This window comes from Bombina bombina, chromosome 1 (genome assembly GCF_027579735.1).
Source record: "Bombina bombina isolate aBomBom1 chromosome 1, aBomBom1.pri, whole genome shotgun sequence".
NCBI classification, from domain to species: Eukaryota; Metazoa; Chordata; class Amphibia; order Anura; family Bombinatoridae; genus Bombina; species Bombina bombina.
The window spans coordinates 1,437,268,091-1,437,287,448 of NC_069499.1; the positions used below are offsets into that span (position 1 = coordinate 1,437,268,091).

The 19,358-nt window shown below is 36.0% G+C and overlaps 1 protein-coding gene across 3 annotated transcripts in view; it reads right to left on the bottom strand.

The window, feature by feature from the left end:
- The window catches only part of CADM3 (cell adhesion molecule 3), a 465,173-nt gene that overhangs the window by 46,144 nt on the left and 399,671 nt on the right, over positions 1-19,358 (bottom strand). For all 3 annotated transcript variants that reach the window (XM_053705518.1, XM_053705514.1, XM_053705521.1), the window contains one exon: positions 15,188-15,360. In XM_053705518.1, coding sequence (XP_053561493.1) covers positions 15,188-15,360 — 173 coding nt within the window. The remainder of the gene's footprint in view (positions 1-15,187; positions 15,361-19,358) is intronic.

The window sequence follows — 19,358 nt, forward strand, 5'->3', positions numbered from 1 at the left end:
TCCAACACATGGGGGTAGTTACTACACAAATAGAAACAAATATTATACAATGAGACAAACATCAGACAATGGTTAGTTAAACAGATACTAATCACATCTTGACTTACAAAAGGACAATGAATGACTCACACAATAACAGAAAGACACTTTACACCTAGACTAGATAACAACAGGGGTGAGGTTATAGGGGGTAGGGGTTTATTGCACAGAAAACACAGCTTTTAGACATTTCCAACACAAGGGTGGTAGTTACTACACAAATAGAAACAAATATTATACAATGAGACAAACATCAGACAATGGTTAGTTAAACAGATTCTAATCACATCCTGACTTACAAAAGGACAATGAATGACACACAATTAACAGAAAAACACTTCACACCTAGACTAGATAACAACAGGGGAAGGTTATAGGGGGTAGTGGTTTAACCCTTGCAGCCTGGTATCTGTGACAATCATATTTTTATTAGGAAATAGAATACATCATTAAAAAACAAGATTAACATTTTATTTTATTTGCCCTTCTGACTGCGAGCCATTAGGTACAAAGCAAAACATCCTAACCACATAACATTCTGTTTAGTTAATGGTGACTATATAATTACTTAAAACGGATACTTGGACACACTAGTAATTACCAGATAACATCTGAAATAAATAGATCCAAATACAATTGACTCTTTTAAAAAAAAAAAAAATTAAAAAAACAGTAGAAGCCTCTACCTGAAAATTTATACTTCACAGGCACTGAATTTAATTACATTGATAAGTTGTGTAAATTACTATTTTCCCGACCATGGAATGTGTTTAGAATAAAAAAAACGTTCTGTTCTCAAAATGTAGAATTTTTGGGCAATTAAATAGAGCTGCCACCAGGAATAAAAATACGGATTAAAGAAACATTCTACTGCAAAAATGAAAGGTTCTATATCTTCACTGACTTTGCAGCATAAATTAACTTTCCTGAAGGTATGAAAAAAACCCATGTAAAAGTCTTTTCAAGAATTCTTTGATAACAAAGTTTCTTGTCGTTTTTAACATTTTTTAGTGGTTAACTCTTTTTTTCTCTTTTATTTTTAAATTGATCTTCGGTTTTCTCTTATTGCTTGGAAAGCAATAAAAACAGTTTAAACCATCAGTTAGAATTGGATAATAATATACTAATTTTGACCTTTATCTCATTGGTGTCCATTTAAAGGTACAGTAAAGTCTTAAGGATTAAAAAAGGGCATGCAATTTTAAACAACTTTCTAATTTACTTTTATCATCAAATTTGCTTTGTTCTCTAGTTATTCTGAGTTGAAAGCTAAATCTAGTTAGGCTCATATGTTAAATTCTAAGTCCTTGAAGGCCGCCTCTCAGCTGAATGCATTTGACAGTTTTTCACAGCTAGAAGGCGTTAGTTCATGTGTTTCATATAGATAACACTGTGCTCATGCAGGTGAAGTTATTTAAGAGTCAGCACTAATTTCTTGAAATGCAAGTCTGTCAAAAAATCTGAGATAAGAAGGCAGTCAGCAGAAGTTTAGATACAACATAATTACAGAGGTAAGAAGTATATTTCTATAACAGTGTTGATTATGCAAAGCTGGGGAACGGTAAATAAAGGGATTGTCTATCTTTTTAAACAATAACATTTTTGGTGTTTACTATCCCTTTAATATGCCACAGGTTGAAATGGTTCCCAGTTAAGGAACCCTTTCACCTGCTTTTATTTGTTATTTAAAGGGACAGTCTACACCAGAATTTTTATTGTTTTAAAAGATAGATAATCCCTTTATTACCCATTCCCCAGTTTTGCATAACCAACACAGTTATATTAATATACTTTTAACCTCTGTGATTATCTTGTATCTAAGCCTCTGCAAACTGCCCCTTTTTTCAGTTCTTTTGACAGACTTGCAGTCTAGCCAATCAGTGCCTGCTCCCAGATTACTTCACGTGCACAAGCACAGTGTTATCTATATGAAATATGTGAACTAACAACCTCTAGTGGTGAAAAACTGTTAAAATGCAATCTGAAAGAGGTGGGCTTCAAGGTCTAAGAAATTAGCATATGAACCTCCTAGGTTAAGCTTTCAACTAAGAATACCAAGAGAACAAAGCAAAATTGGTGATAAAAGTAAATTGGAAAATTGTTTAAAATTACATGCTCTATCTGAATCATGAAAGTTTATTTTGGCCTAGACTGTCCCTTTAAGAAGCAAATTCTTGTGCAGCTCCTCTCCTGCAACCAATCTTGCAAGAGCCTTTTAACCTTCCCGGACAAGCAACTGATTTTACTTTGCCACCTTTGAGGTGGTAGAGAGGTTAGGATTAGTGATGTCGCAAATTGTTCGCCGGCGAATAGTTCCCGGCGAACATAGCATGTTCGCGTTCGCCTCGGCAGGCGAACATATGCGATGTTCGATCCGCCCCCTATTCGTCATCATTGAGTAAACTTTGACCCTGTACCTCACAGTCAGAATACACATTACAGCCAATCAGCAGCAGACCCTCCCTCCCAGACCCTCCCACCTCCTGGACAGCATCCATTTTAGATTCATTTGGAAGCTGCATTCTTAGTGAGAGGGACAGTGTGAGGGACAGTGTAGCTGCTGCTGATTTAATAGGGAAATCGATAGCTAAGCTAAGGACTCATCTGATCTCTGCTGTAAGGACAGCACCCTGAAAAGCCCTTTTTAGGGCTAGAACATCAGTCTGCTTTTTTTTTTTTTTTTTTAAAAACATTTAAAAACATTTAAAAACCTTTTATTTTAGTACTGGCAGACTTTCTGCCAGTACTTAAGATGGCGGGGACAATTGTGGGGTGGGGGAGGGAAGGGAGCTGTTTGGGAGATCAGGGGGTCTGATGTGTCAGGTGGGAGGCTGATATCTACACTAAAGCTAAAATTAACTCTGCAAGCTCCCTACAAACTACCTAATTAACCCCTTCACTGCTAGCCATAATACACGTGTGATGCGCAGCAGCATTTAGCGGCCTTCTAATTACCAGAAAGCAACGCCAAAGTCATATATGTCTGCTATTTCTGAACAAAGGGGATCTCAGAGAAGCATTTACAACCATTTGTTTCATAATTGCACAAGCTGTTTGTAAATAATTTCAGTGAGAAACCTAAAATTGCGAAAAAAAATTAAGTTTTTTTTTAAATTTGATTGCATTTGGCGGTGAAATGGTGGCATGAAATATACCAAAATGGGCCTAGATCAATACTTTGGGTTGTCTACTACACTACACTTAAGCTAAAATTAACTCTACAAGCTGCCTACATGCTCCCTAATTAACCCCTTCACTGCTGGGCATAAAACACACGTGGTGCGCAGTGGCATTTAGCAGCCTTCTAATTACCAAAAAGCAACGCCAAAGCCATATAAGTCTGCTATAATGGCAAATCTGGCACACAGTGTTGGGGCAAGGGTCCATCTGACCACTGATACCTGATCTGCAAAGCATGGCCAGGGCAGGTATATCACCTACACTGCGCACTGTGAAGCGGGCGTAACCCTTACACGTAACCCTTACACTACCTGATCGATACAACATCATACCTGATGTTTTAAAGTACGTTATTCCAAACAATTTAGGAATGTTAGTTGATTTATGCCCTTTATGGATTAAAACCAAACTCTGCATCAACTATGTAATTTTCCATGGGAGTTTTGCCATGGATCCCCCTCCAGCATGCCACAGTCCAGGTGTTAGTGCCCTTGAAACAACTTTTCCATCACTATTGTGGTCAGAAAGAGTCCCTGGGGGTTTTAAAATTCGCATGCCTATTGAAGTCTATGGCGGTTCGCGAAATTTTGTGGAAGTTTGAGTTCTCCGTTCGCGAACCCAAATTTTTAGGTTCGTGACATCACTAGTTAGGATGCAGCGGTCTAACACGAAAGTGCCAGCTCCATAAGGGCTCCAAAACTGCACCTGTAACTTGGTGAATTTTGTATTGAGTTATATTTCAGCATCAGCTGTAGTTTTTCAACAAAACAAAGTTACCATAACATGAAATAATCTTTATAAATATGGTGAAACAATGAGTTTATTTCATGCACCCCTATCTACTATCTAGTAGTGAAAGTTCAATTGACCCAATCCTGGGGAACCCTGGCAAAAAAAGGACAAATAAATCCATAAAAAGCAAAGGGTTTTAAAAGATTATTGATCCAAATTTAGCGTCTAAAAGTAACATACATCAAACTAACTTCAGTAAATGGTGCCTAAATCTAAATAATTGAAGTAAAGACTCTCAACAGGCAGATTTTATTAGAACATTCAGCTATATGGAATTTGGACAAGAGAAATACATTTTCAACCATTTCAACATATAATAAAAACAAAACAAAAGATGTGCCGTTTTTGTGATTGTTAAAGAACTTACTGGTTGCACTGTCAAGTCTACACTATCAAATGTTATATGTTGTTTCAACTAGGTTTTACTTTAGGTCTGAGGTGCTGCAATTAAAAAGGACAACTGGCTGCAAATCCACAGCTTGCTATTAGCTGCAACAATTTTTGTAATGTAGTTGACAAATGGTTTTTGTAACTTCCATAGAGGTTACTGACAAGGAATTGTGAAATGCTGGTATGCGGCTGCCAGTATGTTTTTATTTGTACTAGAATTGTATAGGCTTGTGATATGCTATTAATGCTGCTATGGGTGCTATGGGTTTTTACCAGCTCAGTCAAAAAAAATGTGACAGGATTGTAATCTAAGATAAGAATCTATGCTTAAAGAAAAATCCAGCCATCAGCATAGAAGATTGATAGCTATCACTAAATATAAAGTCTATGTGCAGAACGTGTATGTGCCAGATAAATTCTAAACAAAAAAAAGGAAGAATCAGTGTATCATACCTATCTCTGCAAGGTAAATTTGTCTCCACTTTCTCCCCTCACTTCATTGATTGAATTTTGTCTTAGAGGGGATTGATCCCATAAACATGTCCCTAGCCAGACATTGATGAATACAAAAAACAAATGTTGTCAGCAGTCTAACTTTTATTCAATTCTACAGGGAGTGCAGAATTATTAGGCAAGTTGTATTTTTGAGGATTAATTTTATTATTGAACAACAACCATGTTCTCAATGAACCCAAAAAACTCATTAATATCAAAGCTGAATAGTTTTGGAAGTAGTTTTTAGTTTGTTTTTAGTTATAGCTATTTTAGGGGGATATCTGTGTGTGCAGGTGACTATTACTGTGCATAATTATTAGGCAACTTAACAAAAAACAAATATATACCCATTTCAATTATTTATTTTTACCAGTGAAACCAATATAACATCTCAACATTCACAAATATACATTTCTGACATTCAAAAACAAAACAAAAACAAATCAGTGACCAATATAGCCACCTTTCTTTGCAAGGACACTCAAAAGCCTGCCATCCATGGATTCTGTCAGTGTTTTGATCTGTTCACCATCAACATTGCGTGCAGCAGCAACCACAGCCTCCCAGACACTGTTCAGAGAGGTGTACTGTTTTCCCTCCTTGTAAATCTCACATTTGATGATGGACCACAGGTTCTCAATGAGGTTCAGATCAGGTGAACAAGGAGGCCATGTCATTAGATTTTCTTCTTTTATACCCTTTCTTGCCAGCCACGCTGTGGAGTACTTGGACGCGTGTGATGGAGCATTGTCCTGCATGAAAATCATGTTTTTCTTGAAGGATGCAGACTTCTTCCTGTACCACTGCTTGAAGAAGGTGTCTTCCAGAAACTGGCAGTAGGACTGGGAGTTGAGCTCGACTCCATCCTCAACCCGAAAAGGCCCCACAAGCTAATCTTTGATGATACCAGCCCAAACCAGTACTCCACCTCCACCTTGCTGGCGTCTGAGTCAGACTGGAGCTCTCTGCCCTTTACCAATCCAGCCACGGGCCCATCCATCTGGCCCATCAAGACTCACTCTCATTTCATCAGTCCATAAAACCTTAGAAAAATCAGTCTTGAGATATTTCTTGGCCCAGTCTTGACGTTTCAGCTTGTGTGTCTTGTTCAGTGGTGGTCGTCTTTCAGCCTTTCTTACCTTGGCCATGTCTCTGAGTATTGCACACCATGTGCTTTTGGGCACTCCAGTGATGTTGCAGATCTGAAATATGGCCAAACTGGTGGCAAGTGGCATCTTGGCAGCTGCACGCTTGACTTTTCTCAGTTCATGGGCAGTTATTTTGCGCCTTGGTTTTTCCACACGCTTCTTGCAACCCTGTTGACTATTTTGAATGAAACGCTTGATTGTTTGATGATCACGCTTCAGAAGCTTTGCCATTTTAAGAGTGCTGCATCCCTCTGCAAGATATCTCACTATTTTTGACTTTTCTGAGCCTATCAAGTCCTTCTTTTGACCCATTTTGCCAAAGGAAAGGAAGTTGCCTAATAATTATGCACACCTGATATAGGGTGTTGATGTCATTAGACCACACCCCTTCTCATTACAGAGATGCACATCACCTAATATGCTTAATTGGTAGTAGGCTTTCGAGCCTATACAGCTTGGAGTAAGACAACATGCATAAAGAGGATGATGTGGTCAAAATACTAATTTGCCTAATAATTCTGCACTCCCTGTAGTTTTGTAAATGTTCTCCTTTCAGTTTAGGGGCTCCATTTATGAAGCATCGGTTGCTTCTTCGGAGTCCCATTGTTTCAGGCTCACCTGAAACGGAAGTATAGAAGCAGCAGCCAAAAGACCGCTGCTCCTTAACCTGTCCACCACCTTTTAGGTAGCTGATTGAGATCATCCCAAAATGATATGATCAGGATGATTGATAACCCATGCTAGTGGCCGATTGGCCGCCAGCGTGCAGGGGGTGGCATTGCACAATCATTCCACTAGAAATGTTCTAGCGATGTCGAGTGGAAATGATTCGCTAATATACATTTGTTAAATCTACCCCTATGTCTGTTCCAACGTGCACTTTCCTTGTATATTTCAAGTTATTCTTTTCCTGCCTGATGACCTCGGCCTGTGTTCTTCTGACTGCAAGTACCCAGCTGTATTCACTTTTGTTTCCTGATGTATTAATCCAGTCTTATGCCACAGCTATATCATATACTATGTAATATGCAACATACCTAAATTACCATAGGGGTTCACTGCCTATACTTGCCTGCACCAAGATGTTTGTTTTTTAATACCACGAATAAAAATTAAATTTTATTTTTACCCCTGGAGTGCTCTGTATTCTTCCTTTACTAAATTACCAGTTTACTATTACTGTTATCTACAGCTATCTGCTACACCCATATGTTGTACTCTGTATCCTGCAGCATATCTCAGTTACCAGGATCTATTGCTGTGTTAATCAAGTCTGCAGTCATGTACCCTGATACTCAGTACTAGATGTTTTCTATGCAATCTGAATATGTTGATCTTTCCATAGATGTGTTGTTTCATGTTCTTGAATGCTGCAGTCGCTCTCTGCAATAATGAATTACAGAATCTCAACAATTAAGATCCAGGATCCTGATTCCCGGGTCAAGGTTCAGTGTCTACAACTCCCTACCATTGCCCTGAGCGTCCGTCGCCTGAATGGTTATACACCAGATTGCGACATTCTTTTCTTACTGCTTCCGCATATATGACTCTCTTTTTGTTTCTGGATTTGCCTACCTGGCTACCGCTCTTCTATGAATTTGGAGATCTGTGACTGTGCACTATTACCAAGCAGATACCTGTTCTCTACTGGAGTGCAGTGAAAGTAATTGGTTACATTCAATTATCCAGATTTTGCTTCCTACCCATAGGTCTCCTTCTGGAACTGCCAATATCATTATACTTTCAAACGTTGTCATTAACAGGAAATGTATTTATATCTCTTATTTTGAAATTATGTAGTAATCTCTAATCTTATCAGAATCTGTCCCTAACACTTGATATCTCAGTTTTAGAACAATTATTTTTAGGATTTCTTTTAGGCTTCTTACTATGAGCCTTTAAATTGATACGTAACCATGGACATTGTTTATACAGTTTCCCTTTCTTTGATGCTTTGTTTGGCTAATGATGGCAATATAATTAGTTTAAAAGAGATAATGAGAAAGAATGATAATTAACAGGCAACATTAGAATAAAGTGAATTAAGGAAAATGAGAACTGATTTTAACACTTGATAAAAATTAGTGTGTTTTAACAAATGGAAAAAAATACCATACTTTTAAATGAAACACATCAAAATATAAGACAGATGGGTTTATGTATTTTTAAGCTAAAACTTTACGTACAAAGTGCTTTAGCGACAATCAGTCAAGCCATTTCACTCAAAACCTCAATATGTATGTTCAGAATAGAACTGCATTAATCTTCATAAAATTAAGTTGACTATTCGTTCACTCAGAATATTGTATTAAGACTTTTTGACTTAAATGATAACTCCTTTTTGGTTTAATGTGCATTTTTATAATTAGATTTTGGTGTTTGATGTTAATGTTTATAATTTAATATTTAACAAGTGCAAACAACGTTTGTGTAACATGAGAAGAAGATTGATGTGTACATAAGTGAAAAAGAGAATTGTAGATGTGTATTTAACATTTCTTTTTTAGAATGCACCATCGGTTTGCAAGATAAATAGAAGAAATACACATAGGTGGTTAGATTATTTATCATTAAAAATTTGCACTAATAGAGGTAAAAGAGAGATATTGGAGGGAATTGATTAAAACACAACAGTATTATGGTGGTATTATAAAGTGTAATAGTTTTTGTGTTATTTATAAATTATACTTAAGCTATCCAAAGCAAAAATTAATTGCACAATTTAACATAAATTGAAAAAGTAATAGTAACTACTTTTGGTTTAATTTTTAGCCAGGTAGTCAGTAAAATTATCTGGGTGGTGTGCTCACACTATGGGCTAGATTACAAGTGGAGCAATAGTTAGCGGTCCTGCTTGAACGTAGACTTTGCTAGGCGTGGAGACTTTTTGCGCACATCAGGTAGTGCACGTATTACGAATTGAAAGTGAAAAGTTTGTGTGCGAGCAAACCAAATATTGCAACTACGTTAACTTCTCCCCATAGAAGTCAATGGTGAGTGCAGAATAAAAAATCTAACACCTATCAACCTCTACAAGTACAGTATATACCTATATATTGACTACTCTAGATATAGATATTTATTTAATATTAACATTATCAGATATATAGAAATATATATTTACTAATATAAAGTACATTATTTTCTATGTGAAGAACATAGGAATGTAAAATATGTGTAACGCGCATTGGGGTTCGAAATTTAGGTTAGCTCGGATTAGCACCCATGAAGAAATGCTACCTTCAATGCACGTTCCTAAATTATTAAAAATTATTTTACATATTATAGAATATTCTAAATAATCCATATAATAATAATATATCTATTTTTTACAGTATTTCTATTTTTGTAAATAATTATTAATATTTTTAAATATTTAAAGAATTTGCATTGAAGTTATCAATTCTTCATGTTCACTAACCCAGCTGCGTTATACCTAAATCTCAAACCAAGACGCACGTTACACATATTTTACATTCCTATGTTCTTCACATAGAAAATAATGTACTTTATATTAGTAAATATTTATATATATATATATATATATATATATAATTTTAATGTCAAATAGATATCTATACTTATATATCTAAAAGAATAGATATACAGGTATAGTTATATATATATATATATATATATACACATATATAATATATATATACTGTGTATGTATATATATATATATATATATATATATATATATATATATATATATATATATATATATAGTGGAAGAAGTGGGAGGGCACTCACAAAAAAAACCATTTCTTTTTATTTATGTATTTCACAACATAACAAAGTCGACATTTCGGCTGTTCTAGACAATCTTACTGTTTAGAACTTAATGGCTGAAAACTCCATGATTCAGGATACACTTGTTAATAAGTGTAAGATTAGGGGTGTTTAGACTCTGGGTTCATATTAGGGTGTTAGGTGTAAACATAACTTTTGTTTCCCCATAGGAATCAATGGGGCTGTGTTACGGATCTTTATTACAGGTGTTTGACTTTTTCTCAGCCGGCTCTCCCCATTGATGTCTATGGGGAAATTGTGCACAAGCACATATAACCAGCTCACTGCTGACTTAAGCAGTGCTGGTATTGGAGTGCGGTATGGAGCACAAGTTTGCTCTACACTCCCTTCTTGCCTACTAACGTCAGGTTTATAAAAACCTGTAATACCAGCGCTGTAGGTAAGTGAGTGGTGACAATAACGTGCAAGTTAGTACCACACCCTTCTTACCGCAAAACTTGTAATCTGGCCGCAAGTAAGTTGTAATTCAGCACAAAAACATTAGGTGAGGAAAATGTGCAAACTAAACTTTCTTTTAGCACATACAATAGATCACTTGACAAACATGCTAAAATAGATCCAATCTCCGCTAGAATACATTTTTTGTCTAAACATGGACTTTCAAATCTTGAATGTTTTATGTATTTTAGCACCTCAATTGCCTGTCTTCTAGCATTTGTCCAAAACCTTCCAGTACTGGGAGACTTGGGAAATGATCAGAAACTTGTCAGTATAGAGAAATCACACAAAATCTTTGAATGATTTTTTTAGCACTGTATTGTAAAGTACATGTCTATCCTTCACAACCAGAGCCCTGTATAGCTATTTAAAGGGATAGTAAAGTCTAAATTAAACTTTAATGATTCAGATAAGGCATGCCATTTAAAACAACTTTCTAATTTACTTTTATAATCAAATTTGCTTTGTTATCTTGTTATTATTAGTTGAAAGCTAAACATAGGTAGGTTCATATGCTAATTTATAATCCCTTGAAGTCTGTCACTTATCTAAATGCATTTGACAGTTTCTCACAGAGGGCGTTAGTTCATGTGTTTAATGTAGATAACATTGTGCTCAGACACATGAAGTTATTTAAGAGTCAGCACTAATTGCCTAAAATGCAAGTCTGTTAAAAGATCTGAGATAAGGAGGCAGTCTGCAGAAGCTTAGATACAAGGTAATTACAGAGGTAAAAATATATTTCTATAACAGTGTTGGTTATGCAAAACTGGGGAATGGTAAATTAAGGGAATATTTATCTTTTTAAACAATAACATTTTTGGTGTTTACTATCCCTAAACAAATCTCAAGCTAGGAAAGAGAAATCTGCCAGATGGACAGTGGGGCAAAATTTCTAAATCCAAAAAAACTGCAATATGCTGATCAGCTGGGGGCTCTGTAATTGCCAGAACGACTGCAATGTATTGCTACAAAATGTGTATAGTGACTGGAGCAATGTTTTGTTCTATGACCTTTACTTGACACAATAATACTATCAAAGCTTTTTCGTTTATTAGTTTTAGGCCAAGAAAATGAATACACGCAGGAGTGCGTGAGTTAAAGCTTGTTACCTTTTGCAGGCAAGCACGGGATTTAAAGAGATGGGTAAGAAGAAAGGAGCTGATGGAATCAGCAAGAGAACATAGCGAGGCTAGAGGAGGAGAGAGAGATAAATAAAGAGGAGAAGCTGGCACAGAGATAAAGCATAGCCTGGGAATAGAGCATGGCACAATGCAGAAGCTCCGACCTTGTACCTGTGATAAGACAGTGCAGCAGAAGCAACCAGGGATTAGACAATTGTTTGGGATCTGTTGCTACATGTTTTTTATCCTGTCGCTTTCTATTGTTATTTTAATTCATTTAACCCCTTACAGTGCCAGATGGGACATCACTGCGTTGCCCTTTTTAGCCATCTCTTAGATCACATTATTCACACAGAATTAAATAGAATTAAGTTTTAGTTATATGATTCCTCTAACCTGATTTACAGTGAACACACAGGGGCCGATTTATCACGACCCGAATAGGGCTGTATACCATTGTTTCCGCGCGAGCCTTTAGACTCGCCGGAAACAGGAGTTAAGAAGCAGTGGTCTTAAGACCGCTGATCCTTAACTCGTACGCCTCCTCTAAGGCGGCGGACATCAATCCGCCTGATCTCATACGATCGGGTTGATTGACACCCCCTGTGAATCTGCAGGGGGGCAGCATTGCACGAGCATTTCACCAGAACTGCTTGTGCAATGATAAATGCTGACAGCGCACACTGTCGGCATTTATCGATGTCTGGTGGACATGATCGCTACAGCGGATCATGTCCGTCAGACACGTGTTAAATCGGCCCCATAGAATTTGTTATGTTATTTTTATAATGTGATTTATTTGTTTATGATCTTTATATTCACTAGTTTTACTGAGATGCTTTGAATGCTGACATGATACAGCTTTGCTCATAATAGAATTGCATGTTGTTGTCATTTTGAGAATGAAATATTTTGATTGCTTTAAATAAAATCGGTGTAGCAGGTAGGGATGGGCGAATGTTTTGCAGCATTCGAAAAATTAAACAAATTGTAACACATTCATTCATTTGTTTAGAATTTTAAATGTTTGCAAAACATTCTAACATTTGTTTAATGTTATAGTATTTCTGATGCTTTCTTTATATTTAATATTAGAATTATGGAATATTCGAAATTGAAACATTCAAATTGATATATTTATATCTATTATGTATCAATTTACTAAATGTCCTACATTAAAGGGACATGAAACCCAAATTTTGTATTTCATGGTTTAGAAAGAGTATGCAATTTTAAACAACTTTCTATTTTGCTTCATTCTCTTGATATCCTTTGCTGAAAAGCATATCTAGATAGGCTTAGTAGCTGTTGATTGGTGGCTGCACATAGATTCCTCGTGTGATTGGCTCACCTCTGTGCATTGCTATTTCTTCAGCAAAGGATTTCTAAAGAATTAAGCAACTTAGATAATGGAACTAAATAGGAATGTTGTTTAAAATTGTATTTTCTATCTGAATCATGAAAGAAATGTTTTGGGTTTAGTGTCCCTTGAACTATTGAACTTCTCAATAGTATTTGTTAAATCGAATGTTACATTCTAAATTTTGAATGTGGATATTCGATTCAATGATGAACATTTGAAAGCAAAAGTAACATTCGATTACCGAATTTATATGAATTTTCATTCTTATCCATATTTGATTGTCCAAAACGAATGTTGACAGGACTTTTCATTCTACCAAACGAATTCCACTTTCAACACATTCACTCATCTCTAGTAGCAGGCCCAAGCGCACCAAGGCCTTCAAAGGGACATTCCGGTCAAAATTTAAGTGCACATAGAGGATTTACATCTTTGAATAGAAACATATTTAAAATACATATGTATTGGGAAAAATGCTTCTAGTAAAAGTTATCACTGTAAACATTTTTTCTCTGCATGTGCATGTGAAGCATAGCTAGAGATTCTAAGTGTACCAGCAATTTAATGAATGTAGCTGTTCAGAGAGCCAGTGGGGTTTGTGTCATGTCAGCAATTAACACATTGAGTCATTACCAGGGCTTAGGCTCTCTGAGCAAGAGCTGTGTTTAAAATGCTGGTGAACAGTGCATACTTAAAGGGACACTGAACCCAAATTTTTTCTTTCGTGATTCAGATAGAGCATGACATTTTAAGCAACTTTCTAATTTACTCCTATTATCCATTTTTCTTCATTCTCTTGGTATCTTTATTTGAAATGCAAGAATGTAAGTTTAGATGCCGGCCCATTTTTGGTGAACAACCTAGGTTGTCCTTGCAGATTGGTGGATAAATTCATCCACCAATCAAAAACTGCTGTCCAGAGTTCTGAACCCCAAAAAAAGTTTAGATGCCTTCTTTTTCAAATAAAGAGAACGAAGAAAAATTGATAATAGGAGTAAATTAGAAAGTTGCTTAAAATTGCCTGCTCTATCTAATTCATGAAAGAAAAAAATTGGGTTCGTGTCCCTTTAAATACATTTCTGCTACATGTATAAATACAAGTATATTACAATAATTCTATTCAAAACTGAAATACATCCATTTAGATTCCAATTTTGCCTGGAATGAGGGGGCAACTAATGTGTTTTTTTTTAATGAATTTATTTTTATCTGAAGTCTCATTTGGACATATAACTTTCACACAGTAAGATTCAAGCTCCCTGTATGCATTATATCTGATCTCACTTTGACATTTTGGGGCCGATTTACTAAGCAGTCAATGCTGCTTATGCTGGAAACTTAAGTAAAGAAGCAGAGGTCTTAAGTTAACTCATCTGCCACCTCACAGCAATCATCCCGATCAGATTCGATGATTGACACCCCCTGCTAGCGGCCATAAATCTGCAGGGGGCGACATTGCGCAAGCATTTCACTAGAAATGCTTGTGCAATGATAAATGCAGACAGCGTATGCTGTCTGCATTTAGCGATGTCGGGCGGACATGATCCACTACAGCGGATCATGTCTGTCCGACATTTAGTTAATCAGCCCCTTTGTGTTAAAGTGAGGTACTAGGGCTTTGTATTTGATTTTGATTTGGGTTCTTACTTTGACACACAATTTTCATAAATGGGGCTGCATGGTCCATGTTTTTGATCAGGGACCTCACACTGACTTCATGCTAGCATGACAGGAGCTGCAGGGATATGTATTTGACAAGAGGTATCAGATGGGTATAAAGCTGGCCTGATGGATGTTGAAGGTTCATGTATGTGACCTGAGTTATAATATGCATTTAGCGAAAATAGTTTTATTTAGGTGGCGGCGATGTTAGGGGTTAATAACATTATGTAGGTTGCGGCGATGTCAGAGGCGGCAGATTAGGGGTGTTTAGATGTGGTTTTTATGTTAGGGTGTTAGGAACACAGGTGTTAGGCTTTTTTTTGCCGGCTCTTCCCATTGATGTCTATGGGGAAATCGTGCACGAGCACGTCAAAGCAGTGTTTGTATTTGGGTGCGGTATGGAGCTCAACGCCACCATATCGCCCGTACAAGCCTGCTTTTTCAAAACCTGTAATAGCAGCGCTATCGGGAGGTGAAATAACGCTGCTTTTGTGGCAGTCGTTAATTTCCATATAGCGCTGAAAACTCGTAATCTAGCTGAGTCAGTCACTATGTTTTTTTATCAGATATTTTACAATATGGCTGACTGATTGCGTAGGCTAATCTCTATTGAATAACATTATTATGCAATCTGTTATATTACTTACAACTCAAAATAGATGGGAGATGTTTTCATGATACACACTTTTTTAAATTAAGTCTGCTGGACCTAGTATATAGTTCATGATAAAGCTTTTTCTTACCGTTAACGTCCAACTTATAGATGGTGCTAACTTTTCCCATTGCATTCACAGCTTCGCATACATAGGTGCCGCTGTCACTTTTGTTCAAATTTTGGAACAATAAAGTGTTTCCTCTGACTTGGGTTGATAAAGGAAGTCCTGTATTCTCCCGCTGCCAGTTATATTCATGAGGCCTAGAGTACAAGATATCAACATTATTTTAGCTCAGTTGTTTTTAGTGCATTTTGGCTATTTATAGATCAGAATTATATATTGTCTTGTACAAGTTTTACAAGAATTATTGATAGAAAGGAGAATAATAAATATGAAAACATGACATAAAAACAGTAAACCAGTACAGTTATTGACAGAGGTAAAAGCGGCACTTAGTAGAGAAATTATTGAGAGTGGTTAAAAAAAAGATTAAAGGAACATTACAGAAACATTGAGTTGAGCATTAGTGCATTTTACCTTTGATTAGAAGCATTTTGTTTGTAATACATGTGCTAGAAATATTATTTTAGTAAAAGCCATCAGTGTTTAATTTATATTATTTAGCTGTAAAATCTGTATGCCATGTGCAACCCAACTGACAGCTTGTACCTAATCAGAAACATGCATTTCCACTGATATGCATCAATGTTGGCTCTCTGAGCAGGTGCAAGGTGTCAAGGCGGGTGTATATTTCATACATATGTATAACCCAAATGTCCCGTGCTGAATCCGTTACTTTTTTGTGTATATATTTGTTTTGCAAAAATGCTTCCAATACAAAATGGGGATGTATGAGTCTAGTGAAGAGTTTCTATGTAGAGGATATTTAATTAACAACAGAAATAGTTTTTGAAACAGCTAATAGGAAACCAAAAAAGCGCATTGATAGGGCCCAATTCTCAGTACGGAGAGAAAGAAGAAGATTATTGAGCACTAAATAGTAATTGAAGTGTCTCTCCTTCACATACAGAGTATTAGAGAACTCCTTGAATAAGATACATAGTTCTTAATGCAATAATTGCCCTTAGACCATTCGCTGAGGTGCTTCGTAGTAGTGTTATAGAATCTCGACAGACCGGAGAACTTTAGAGAATCGTGTCCATGATGTGAAGAAATTGTAGCCGTTAGAAGTTGACTGACCAGGAGTGATTATGAGAATTAGTAAGAGGGGTTACAATAACAGTTCCGGTTTGTGAAGTTAGAGGAGATTATAAAATAATCTGTTAGAGGATTAATTAGAAAATTAGGAGAAATGTTATTGGGGGATAAGAATTTGAGGCAGTATTGTGAGGGTATAAGAACAGTTATGGGATCTTCTGGAAAAGCAAATATATCACAAACGAGAAAGAACAAAAAGGAAAGAGCAGTAGAATTTATATAACATGGAATAAGAGAGGGGAAAACACCCTGAAACTAAAAACAAAATGGAGTAAAAACAAACACAGAGAACTAAATATAAAAGATAAAACAATGAAAAAAGGAAAATGTACAGGTGATCCTAATTTGCATATCTAATGAAGAGTCAAATCACTACATTACTCTGCACAACACACACCAAGATATTATTACTAAAATTTGAATCACATTGGACAAGCTATTCTCATGTCAAAGGGACTTGAAGCCCAAAAAAATGAATTTCATGATTCAGATAGAACATACCATTTTAAACAATTTTCCAATTTACTTCTATTGTCAATTTTGCTTCATTCTCTTGGTATCCTTTGTTGAAGTAGCATCAATGCACTACTGGGAGCTAGCTGAAGACATCAGTAAGCCAATGACAAGAGACACAAATATGTGCAGCCACCAATCAGCAGCTAGCTCCCACCTCCTAAGCCTACATAGAACTACTTTTGAGCAACAGATACCAAGAGAACTAAGCAGATTAGATAATAGAAGTCAATAGGAAAGTTTTTTTAAATCATATGTGCTATCTGAATCATGAAGGAAAACTTTTTGGTTCCATATCCCTTTAAGTGGCCACACCCAGCAAGTTCATTTCATGAAGAACAATCTGATACAACAAGCTTCCATTGTCTAAGAATCATCACATTCACCTTCAGCAAGTGTCTGTCAAGGAAATAATTCCACTGTCAACCATTTGTCCTCATGGAGATCCACCATAAAAGCAATACAATCTCATGTACAATTTCCACACCTAACATGACACTTTTTTAGAATTTGACGGAAAACTGCAATATCAAGCAAACTAATTCAATGAGACGTCACAATAATACAGAACATTAACTGTCGCAGGAAACCCATTGAGTGAGCCAGTGTAAAAGAAAACATACACTATAAGCCAATCTCATGGAGAACCACCAAACAAAACTTCACCACATTGCATAAAAAATACAGAAACAAGAACACAATGATACAAAAGTGCTGTTAACACAATAAAGTGTACAAGAAAGTAAGAATTCAACTTTAATTATTTATATAAAAAATAGGATATTTATTATTATTATTTTAATTGCATCCTTTGTTGAAACTCAGGCCCTAATGATCAAAAAACTCCCCGGGATGGAGAGAAATTGTGCAAAGTCTTTTTTAATTTTTGTTTTTTGAGCATTATTTTATCATCTTAGTAAAATTCCCTGAGGGGCCTCACAATACTGACGATGCTACGTGGATAATCTCGCCAGACTGGAGTGCTCTAGTTCCTTTCAATAAGTGTTCATTTTATAAGTTTATTTTTTACTATACACTCCATTTTAATGATGAAAGTTTTGAGTTCCATGCCCAGCAACATCCCCAAAATAACACAGTTTTTGGACAGCTACATGCTCCATTCATCAGGTAGTCATTTTCATAAAGTGGTACTATACCAAAAAGCCCCTTTCATGAAGAACTGCCCAAAATAGCAAACAGTGGCTAGTTTAACGATAGTGGGGAAGAATATTCTGTCATTTCCATTGCTGTAATAAGTTGGGTTTTTTTTAAATTGTTTTTATACAAGAACCAGACGTATTCAATACTTATGTTCATTTGCTTTAGAATTTAGCTAAAAGGATCATTATATTAGTAAATGATATGCCCTCACTAGACCAGACATCACTGATAGCAATCCATTCTCCAACATACACAATGAGTAAGCTCATAGAAGAATGTCAACCACGTAAATCACCTTTAAAGGGACATGAAACCCCTATGTTTTCTTTCATTATTTAGTTAGAACATACAATTTTAAACAACTTCCTAATTTAGTTCTATTTAATTTGCTTCCTTCTCTTGTCATTCTTTAGTGAAAGGATTATCTAGGAACGCTCAAGAGCAGCAAAGAACCTAGGTTCTAGCTGCTGATTGGTGACTGCATATATATATATATATATATATACTGATTATCATTGGTTAACCCATATGTTCAGTAAGAAACCAGTAGTGCATTGCTGCTCTTTCAACAAATTTGATAATAGAAGTAAACTGTAAAGTTGTTTAAAATTGTCTCACTCAACAGTCATGAGGTAACATTCTCACAAAGCTATCTCCAACGTCTGCAGTCTTGCTAATAATTGTTATCATTTGCAGCCGATTACCCATAGCTCCCTTATTTGCTTTTTATTTGTGAATTCTCATCAAAGGATAACAGGTGAAATAGTAAGTCTAAAGGGGGCGGAGAAGATGAAATTTGTCTACTAAACAGCCATTCTTTAGGAAATAGCAGCTCACGTAGGAAGTCACATTTATGTAACTCTCATGGAGAATCACAAAGAATGCATTTGTCACCAGAAACCTTCACACACAACAAGCTAGATGCCACATGGAACCTTCACATAAAGCAAGAAAGCTTACAGAAAATCACTGACACAGCAAGCCACCATCACAAGGATAATAACAGCATTAAAAAGAAAATATTCATGGTCTCTTCTATTGTAATTTTTTGGTAAAAAATATCTTTGAATTTAAAGGGACATTGCACTCAAAAATAAATGTCTCTCCACATTCAAAGTAAATGCTGCTTAAAGGGACAGTTTACTTAAAAATGTTTATTGTTTAAAAAGATAGATAATCCCTTTATTACCCATTCCCCAGTTTTGTATAACCAACACTGTTATATTAATACACTTTTTACTTCTGTAATTACCTTGTATCTAAGCCTCTGCAGATTGCCCCCTTATCTCAGTACTTTTGACAGACTTGCATTTTAGCCAATCATTGCTGACTCTACAGGAGTGAGCACAATATTATTTATATTATC